Source organism: Micromys minutus, assembly GCF_963924665.1.
Source record: "Micromys minutus genome assembly, chromosome: 1".
Taxonomy (NCBI): domain Eukaryota; kingdom Metazoa; phylum Chordata; class Mammalia; order Rodentia; family Muridae; genus Micromys; species Micromys minutus.
The window spans coordinates 101,594,405-101,603,928 of NC_137969.1; the positions used below are offsets into that span (position 1 = coordinate 101,594,405).

The following is a 9,524-nucleotide window of genomic DNA, read 5'->3' on the forward strand; positions in this document are numbered from 1 at the left end:
TTTTTTTTTTTGCAACTACAGAGAGTATTCAGTTACAGAACAACAATTATTTTTGTATAAGCTGCATCAGAGACAACTGAAGATGAAAGAAACAAAATAAAACAAAAAACAAAAGCAAAAAATAAAAAAGACCACCAACAAGAACCCGCTTTAAATTTCCATGTCAATTTACAACCCCAGACTGTACCAGGCAAGGTTCGTGGCTACTGAAAACACCACCAGGACAGGACTGTCTAAAGACACATTCGGTAGTGGGTTAACTATACGAAAAAAAAGACACTGTACAGTTTAAAAACAGATCTTACAGTCTTACATTTCAGTTTTTTCTTTAGAAGGAGTGAGTTGTGTACAGGGGGGTTAAATAATTTATAGACAAGAAAAAATGTGCTAGGACCAACTCATTCATTATCTTCTTCATTTTTGTCTTCCTCTTCTTCCTCATTCTCTTCAGCTTTCTCCTCATCGTCCTCTTCCTTCTTTTTCTTGCTCTTTTCAGCCTCGACCACCATCTTTTTTTTTTTCTTTTTTTGCTGCATCAGGTTTTCCTTTAGCTCTGTAGGCAGCAATATCCTTCTCGTACTTCTTCAGCTTGGCGGCCTTCTTCTCACAGGCTGTTCATAATCCACAGCAGTGTTGCTCCACATCTCCCCTAGTTTCTTTGCGACATCACCAATGGATAAGCCAGGATGCTCACCTTTGATTTTGAGCTGTACTCAGAACAGAACAAGAAGGCTGAAGGAGGCTTCTTGGGTGCATTGAGGTCCTTGAACTTCTTTTTGGTCTCCCCTTTGTGTGTGTGTGGGGGGGTAGGTTTTTGTTTCTCTTTCATAACGAGCCTTGTCAGCCTTTCCCATATCTTCAAATTTTCATTTTCTTTAGCAGACATGGTCTCCCACCTCTCTGAGCACTTCTTGGAGAACTCTGAGAAGTTGACAGAAGCATCCGGTGCTTCTTCTTGTGCTCCTCCTTCAGGTTTGCACAGAGAACGCACATGAGGACATTTTGCCTCTTGGCTTCTTAGGATCTCCTTTGCCCATGTTTAGTTGATTTTCCTCCATGAGGCACAGAGTCTCGCCCAGAGCCCGTCCGGCTCTAGCTTGGCCCGGCACTGTCTCTGTGGAGCTCAGTGGACTGCAGTGGCTGTGAGAACGGGAGCTCTGTAACCTTATTGTTCTATTTTTGCACCACTATTCGGTGCTTAATCACCTCTTTAAAAATTGTTTTAAATCATTATTGTGTGTACGTGTGTGCATGTTGCATGTGTGGGCGCATGTGGCACAGCCCATGTGTGGAGTTCAGGTGACAACTTTGTCCAGTCAGTTCTTCCATCTTTACGTAGGTTCCTGAGGTCAAACTCGTATTTGAGCAAAATCAAGTGGCGAGGCTTATGTCACAAGCACCGTCCTCCCCCATAGCCCCGTCTCTCTGTCCTTCATTCCTTTCTCTGGTTATATTTCAAACATTCAAAATCTATCTGAACCCATAACAAAAGCTACCATTCATTAAACGCTTCTTGGGCGTGGGGTGAAGTGGAGATGACCCAAAGGTTGAAGATGTTTGCTGTTCTTACAGAGGATCTGCATTCAGTCCCCAGCACCCGTATCAGGTGGCTCCCCGGCACCCATGACTCCAAATCCAACGGGTCCAGAGCCCCACAAAGGCACCAGCATGCGTGTTACATACTCTCAGATGCAATGTGAGTGCATAAATAAAATTTAAAAGTTAGAAACATTACCTGTGCACCAGATGTAGTATTTGTGTTACTTGGCTTGTTCAAGCACAGATGAAGTTCTGATGGTCATGAAAACACCACTCTGCTGATGGATGGAGATACTGAGGCTTGAGAAGTTGGTGGTCGAGTGCACTGACAGCATCCACTACCCCTGCCCGTCACAATGGATGCTGAGGTTCCAGTATCACATATATTTTTAATACAGAAGGGGACATCACAGGTGCCACCTACAGCTTCTCTGACATCTCTATAGCCTGAGCCAAACCAGTTAGCACCTTTGCCACTTTTCCTCGGGGCCAATCTACAGAAATCTTCAAAGCCTAGGGTGGATACGGACTTAATGAATGAACTTGCAGTTGGGTGTTGGACAAGTCACACTGCCAAGCCTTCCAGTCCTGTCATTCTAACCAAAGCCTTCTAGGGATGGGATGACTGAGGTCCCAATTGTGTAGAAGAAACTGGATAGGCATAGTTTTTTTTTTTTTTTTTTTTTTTTGCAACCTACTTTTAATAAATGTTCAGCTTCTCCTCTTGCCCACTACCCACCAGAGGTAGCAGAAGAGATAAGTTATTGGGATATAGGGAAAGTGGACCTATTTAACAATAGCTCTTTAGGGAAAAGCTCAAACTTTGCCAGCAGTTCAGTCCCATAGTAAACACCAAATATGACTCAGCAGCTGCAGACCAGTCCCCTAGGCTGGCAGGCACCAGGCACGAACCAGCAGCTGCAGTCTGATATTCTCAGCAGATAGACAGCATGCATGAACCAGCAGCCATAGTTCAATCCTGCTGAAACCGCAAAGCTTGCCAGGTGTTATCACAAATGGAGCTCAACAATGCTATGTAAGGTAAACCAATACATGTGTGTTGTTAGCAAAAAAAAAAAAAAAAAAAACCCGAAATGATGAGGTGGAGCAAACCACACCAATGCTCAGTGCTGTCTCCCACTGTCTGTGGGGTCATGTTACTTTCTGGCTTGCTTCCCCTGGTTTGCTCAGCTGCTTTCTTATAGAACCCAGGTCTACCAGCCCAGGGATGGCACCACCCACAATGGGCTGGGCCCTTCTCCTCTTGATCACTAGTTGAGAAAATGCCTTACAGTTGGATCTCATGGATGCATTTCCTCAACTGAGGCTCCTTTCTTTGAGATAACTCCAGCTTGTGTCAAGTTGACACAAAACCAGCCAATACACCTGTGTGCCCCAGAAAAACCTCATTTGAAGTAACTGATTTTCCAAGCAAACCAGAAATTTCCACTTCAGAGAAGGATCTAAGCAGCCTGTTGTGGTCACATAACAGTAATCCTGGGATGCATGCCTTTAGTCATTTCCCAAAAAAAAAACACCTTTCTGACATCAGAAAACTAGTATCATTCAAACTAGTATTTGGCTCAGCTCCACACCTGAGTATCCTATGTGCTTGAGGGGATCATCATGGGAATCCTGTCATCCTTACGATGTTCCTCTCTTCCTTTCTCATCGCATTGCTTTTTGTCTTCACAGTGTTGCCAGGCAATTGTTGGGTTCATGTTTGTTTTCCAACTTTAATATAGAAGTCTTTACTAGTGCCTTGTTACATTTGTACAGAGAGAGGGAGGGAGGACTAGTCTGAGGCTCTAGGCTGGAGCAATGTCTCAGTGGTTAAGAGAGCTTGCTGCTCTTACAAGAGACATACGTCTGATTGGTTCCCGGGACACAGCAGCTTGTAACTCTAATTCCTGGGGCGGTTTCAGTGTCTTTTTCTGGCCTCTAAGGGCACTTGTATTCACAGGTACATACCTCTCCCAAACACACACACACAAACACACACACAGACATACACACATATACACACACATTCACACATACACACACAAACACACACACATATATACACACAGACATACACACATACACACACATATACACACAAACAACACAAACATTCACACACACAAACACACAACACACACACATACATACACAGACACAATTTTAAAGTTAAAATAAATTTTTTTTAAAAACTACTGTGGAAATAAATGCATAAATCAGTGTTCCCCTTTCCTGTTGGGATACAAGTAAACCTACTATCTGGACACACTAAAATAACTTTGGTTTTCCTTGCAAGTGCTCAATCATAGAAACAAATTCAGAACAAATTTAAATTTGTGAAGCAGTACACTTGGGTTCTTGGTCTCTGCTGTTCCCATTAGGACATTGTTTCCTGACACAGCACACACAAACAAATACACACCACAAAATGATCCAAAAGGAATTTTTAAAAATTATGTTTCAAATAGCTAATAGTAGGGATAGTTGATTTTTACTAACAAGAAAGTTTCTCTAGCCTGCATTGTACAAACTTTTCTGTGTCACATTAAAATATGTACAAAGTCACATGTTACTATTGCCTACCACAGCCCAAACCAAAAGCCCCTCCCCAACATCCTCTCATTTGTGCTTTAAAACAAAAAAAACAAAAACAAAAAAAAAAAAATGTCTTTTCAGCTCTTTTTCTTTAATGTATGTGGGGGCTGGGTGTCCATGTATGTGCACATGAGTGCCCAGGGACAAGTGTAGTGTCCCTGGGCATGTTCATGTGGAGGCTGGAAGTCAACACAGGCATCTTCTTCAATTGTTCACCGCCCTGTATTTTGAGACAATCTATCACTGGACATGAAGCTTGCTGACTAGCTTGACTGGCTGGCCAGTGAATTTCATGTTTCTTCTTGTGTCAGCCTTGCCTCTTGACAGCAGAGTTCAGACCTGAAAGAAGGTAAGTAACATTGGAATGTATCCTTTTGGTTTCTCCAGTCAGGAAGGCATTCCCTAGCACTGACACTGTTCCCCTGCAAGAGTGAAGGACCCCTTGCATGTTCGCTACTTTTGGTGAAGGATTCCTTATCAGGAAATTGATTTTCCATAATAGAGCTAAGTTTGACATCTGTGTTTACAGAAAGACTGAAAAAAAATTAGTTGGGCCTGGGTTTCCTAGAAATGGAAGCTTAAGTCAGAAGAGTTTCCAGGGAAGTCTGACCCCAGAACAGCATGGAGGATGGGAAAGGGAGGTGGCGGTGGAGGGGACCCGTAGAGAAGAGAAAACATTAGGACCAACCAGGAGAGTTAGTGCCTTGCTGACTACACCTTTCAAAGACACAGGACCGGGGTTCTCCATGCTACCAGACCTTGTGAGGGGACACTTAGCATACTGGCTTCTGCCTCTCCTTCATTGCCTTGCCTCTGTGGTCCCTGGGAAAACCAGATGCCCACTCCTTTTTCCTCATGCAAGTTCCTAGGTGACAGGAAGTGCCCTGTCTTCAGGATCTATAAAATCCAGCATGCTGCAGCAAGAAAGTCCAAGTGAAGCCAGCCAAAGTCAGCAGGGCTGTAGTGACTCACGAGGTTAAGGCTCCAAGATGGCCACTTTTGGAGAGCCGGTGTTAAGGCTTGGGATTGCTTGAACCTAAGGGGTTCAGGGAGGGGTAAGGTGGAACTTGACACAACCCAAGTGTCCTGGCTAGTTTTATATCAACTTGACACAAGCTAGAATCATCTGAAAGGAGGGAACCTCAACTAGGAAAGCTCCTCCTAAAGATTTGGAAGCTGGGGCGTTTTCCTGTTTAGTGGTTGATGGGGGAGGTCCCTGTGGCCCAGCTTTGGCCAGCTTACTTGCATTAGTTACTTTCCTTGTTACCAAGACGAAAAGCTAGACAATAATCAATTCAAAGAAGCAAACGTTGCTTTTTGACTTGGTTTTAGATGATAAAGTCCACCGTGTAGGGAAGGCATGATGGCGGGAGTCCAGGGCTGTGGTAATATCTGCTCTGCAGTCAGGAAACAGAGAGAGTGAACCGGAAATGGGCCTAAGCCAGAAAAACCTCAAGGCCCGCCCACTTCATCCCCCACCACTTACTCCAGCAAGGCTCCCCTTTCCTAAAGGTCCCACAACTGCCACTACCTGGAGACTGAGGGTTCAAATTCATGAGCCTATGGGACTTTACACATTCAGATGGCAGTACTGACCGATCTCTGGACCAGAACTCTGTCTCCAATCAAGATGCTTCCCACCAGAGCTTCTTGGGGCAGGAAGCAGGAGCTCTACTTTAGCAACGTGTGACTCCGGAACCGACTTCCTCTCAATACCCATCGCCTCCAGGTGGAGTGGCAAAGGGCGGGAGTCCTCGTTATGTGGGATGCCCTGGTAGGGTGTGAGCGCGTTGTTGTTTCCCGGGCAGTTCCTTACCACTACTCCTGTGCAGACAGAGCTGAAGCACAGACACAGCATGTAAGGCTCTACTGTACAGCTTCTCCAATGGGGAAACTGAGGCTTCAGGATTTTGGGTTACACGGAGTTCCAACTAAGCCTTTCAGGGTTTCTATTATCTGTTCTCTGGTACCAGAGGCAGAACTCAGGACCCTATAGATGTCAGACAAGCATTCTGCCACTGAGCCCCAACCTCAGAGCCACTCAACTGGTTCTTACTGGGCAATCAACATTTGTCATTTATAAAGCTCAGTCAGGGACCAGTGAGATGATTCCGTGGGTCAAGGTGCTTGCCCCCAACCCTGGTGATATAAGTTCAAGCCACAGCACCCAGACAGTGGAAAGGAAGTGTCAACTCCCACAAGTTCTCCTGGAAGCTCTATGTGACTGTCATAGCATGTGGATGGATGCAGGCATGTATACACACACACACACACACACACACACATATACCACACATACACACTACACACATACCACACACACACACCACACACACACACTATACACACACACACCACACACACCATACACACATACACACCATACACACACACACACACCACACATACACACTACACACATAGCACACACACACATACCACACACACACTATACACACATACACCACATACACCATACACACAAACACACCATACACGCACACATACCACACACACACACACCACACCACACACACACACCACACCCCCCACACATACCACACACACACATACACATACCACACACACACACCGCACACACACTACATACACATACCACACACACACCACACACACATATATATACACACCACACACATACTACATACACACACCACACACACACTACATACACATACCACATACACACCACACACACATATACACACACACCACACACACACTACATACACACTACATACACACACCATACACATGCACACCACACACACACTACATACACACACTGTACACACACACCACACACATACTACACCCCCCACACACACCTGTATTTGCATGTGTATGCTCATCCTGGTTGAAGATACAGTTCCCTTGGTGGAGCTTGGATGTTGTTTGTGCATCTGTTCATTTTAAACAAGATCTCTATCCCTGGCTGACCTAGAAATCCCTGTCCATCAAGAATGACTTTGAATTCTGGTTCGTCCTGCCTCTACCTGAGTACTGGCTGGGATTTTAAGTGTGAACCAGCACCGCACTCTGTTTCAGTGGCAGCATCAAATCATGCATATAGTCAAGCACTCTAACAAATGAGCTGCACCTCCAATGCCAGGCTGAGCTTTGACAGAGATGCCAGTGGGACCCTAACACATGCCAGTCTGTGTTGCAAGCCTCTCCCTAAGCAAGGGTAACCTCAGCGACTTTATTCTCAAAACATCTTGCAATTGATATTATGGTCATACTTGAGAACCGAGAAGGAAACTGAGGCAGAAAGCAATGGAGGAAAGTGGCTTGTCTCAGGTGAGTGGGGTCAGGGGTTGGGATGGAGATAGAGATTTCCATCTCTATGGTTACCAGTGAGCCCTGTTTTGGCATCCTTTGGTGAAAACCAGAGAGCCTGATTTTTCATCACTCTGACAGCACACAGTCTGATAAGATGTTCCTAAGTGTGTATGTGACTGCAGTATGTGTGATTGTCTGCATCTGATGCCCCTGAGTGTGTGTGTGTGTGTGTGTGTGTGTGTGTGAGAGAGAGAGAGAGAGAGAGAGAGAGAGAGACTATAGCATGTGTGATTGTCTGCATCTGATGCCCCTGAGTGTGTGTGTGTGTGTGTGTGTGTGTGTGTGTGTGTGAGAGAGAGAGAGAGAGAGAGAGAGAGAGAGAGAGAGAGAGAGAGAGAGAGACTGCACTGTAGCAGATGTGATTGCAGGCAGCAGCAGCTGATCCCCTGAGCCCTTCTGCAGAGTTACTCAGAGCTGATGAAACTAGAAACTTCTCAGAAGACCAGAAGTGTGGTCAAGCACCCAGCTTCCTGGCTTCTCAGAGCCTTTGTCAGACAGAGAGTCTTCTTCACCGCTCCTGAAACAAACTACCGAAGACAATTTCCCCCCAGTCTGTAGGTGTGCACTGTTACAGAGACACTGTGAAGCGTGTGAACAAGGAGGCTCGCCCTGGAGTAGCCTCTCTGCAAAGCCCACCTCGGCTTCCCTTATCACACCTTGGCAGGAACTAGAGCCCGAGGATCATTTTTGCTGCACTGCCTACCTCCACTCCCCCTGGGCTGGAGGAGGAAACAGACCTTCAGTGCCTTGAACAATCCCCTGGGTGAGACTGGAGTACAGAATGCTGTCACAGCCGGGCCTCAGGTTGGCAGCCGAGTCTTCTTTCAGTAAAGCACTCTTGGGCAGAGCGTCACAGAAGTGTCTAGATGAGCGTTCCACCTTCTTGGTCTGGGTTGTATGGAGGGCTGGTGTGTCTGTCATCTCTTGCTCTTACTAAAATGGTTTTCGCTAGGACACATTTCACAATGGTAGATTTCACATCTTTGAAACTTGGCTCGCTCTGTCAACGGCTGCCACAAGGCTTGCTCCATCCACAATGTTTTGCAATGGTGCCATGAGCTGCTTCCAAAGCCCTGGCCATTTTTAATGGAGCTCCCCTCCCCCAATTCCTGCCACCTCTGGCCTATCTCCCTCCGTCCCGCACCATCACCCACATCTATAGAATCTGAGTACACAGAGGAACGCTCAGTGCCTGACAGGTACACCTTGTGCGGCTGATTTGAAGACATGCTTCCGTTTCTGCAATAACATGCTTACAACACATCCCTGAGTCATTTGGAAAGCGTTTGAAATGCCTTCGAACCCTCAGTGGCTCTCCTCTGGGGAGAACTTGTCAGCAGTGTAGAGACCTTTTTTTTCTTGGCTTGGACAGAGCTGTTTCACCTTCTGGCTCTTGAGCATGAAAGCCGTCCCTTCTCTGGGGAGTGGTATTTGACTCACTTTTATTACTCAATTTCTTCCCCTCCCCCCAAAACAAAACCAACAAATCCGTTTTTGGAGAATTCAGTGAGGCATATTGTATGGAAGGAGGAGCCACTCAGCAGGAGCCTGGCAGGAGTGGGGGAAGAGGCTGGGGGACAGCAGCAATCAGGCATGAAAGGCAGCAATGATTGGTGGGATAAAGGAGTCCAAAAGCCAAAGCTGAGGTGCCAGCCTAGACCACCGGCCCATACTGTGAAACCTTAACAGAAAACAAAGCATGCACGTGACAACCTACAGGTCTCTAGGAACTGTTTGATTCCCCACCCCCCACACATTGTAATTAAAAGGCACAGGACGAGTCAGAGTGGTTGGGAGGGTCCATCTTTAACCCCAGCACTCAGAGGCAGAAGCAGGCAGAGCTCTCTGAGTTCATGGCCAGCTTGGTCTACAGAGCTAATACCAGGACAGCCGAGGCTACATAGACAACCCTGTCTTGAAAAAAAAAAAACAATTCAGATACAAAAAGATATGAGATGAGGTTAAAGAGGTGGTTTACCAATTAAGGGTACTGATTTCTCTTCCAGAGGACCTAGGGTTTAATT

The 9,524-nt window shown here is 46.0% G+C and overlaps 1 protein-coding gene across 1 annotated transcript; it reads right to left on the reverse strand.

Annotated features, from left to right (window-relative positions):
- Positions 1 to 4,094: 4,094 nt before the first annotated feature.
- LOC308436843 (uncharacterized protein) lies at positions 4,095 to 8,421 on the reverse strand (the record flags this gene model as incomplete). Its single annotated transcript, XM_080937842.1, has 3 exons — positions 4,095 to 4,476; positions 5,734 to 5,975; positions 8,204 to 8,421. The coding sequence occupies 3 exons, from the start codon at positions 8,419 to 8,421 to the stop codon at positions 4,445 to 4,447; spliced, it is 492 nt and encodes a 163-aa protein (XP_080793968.1). The 3' UTR covers positions 4,095 to 4,444.
- Between the last annotated feature and the right edge of the window lie 1,103 nt (positions 8,422 to 9,524).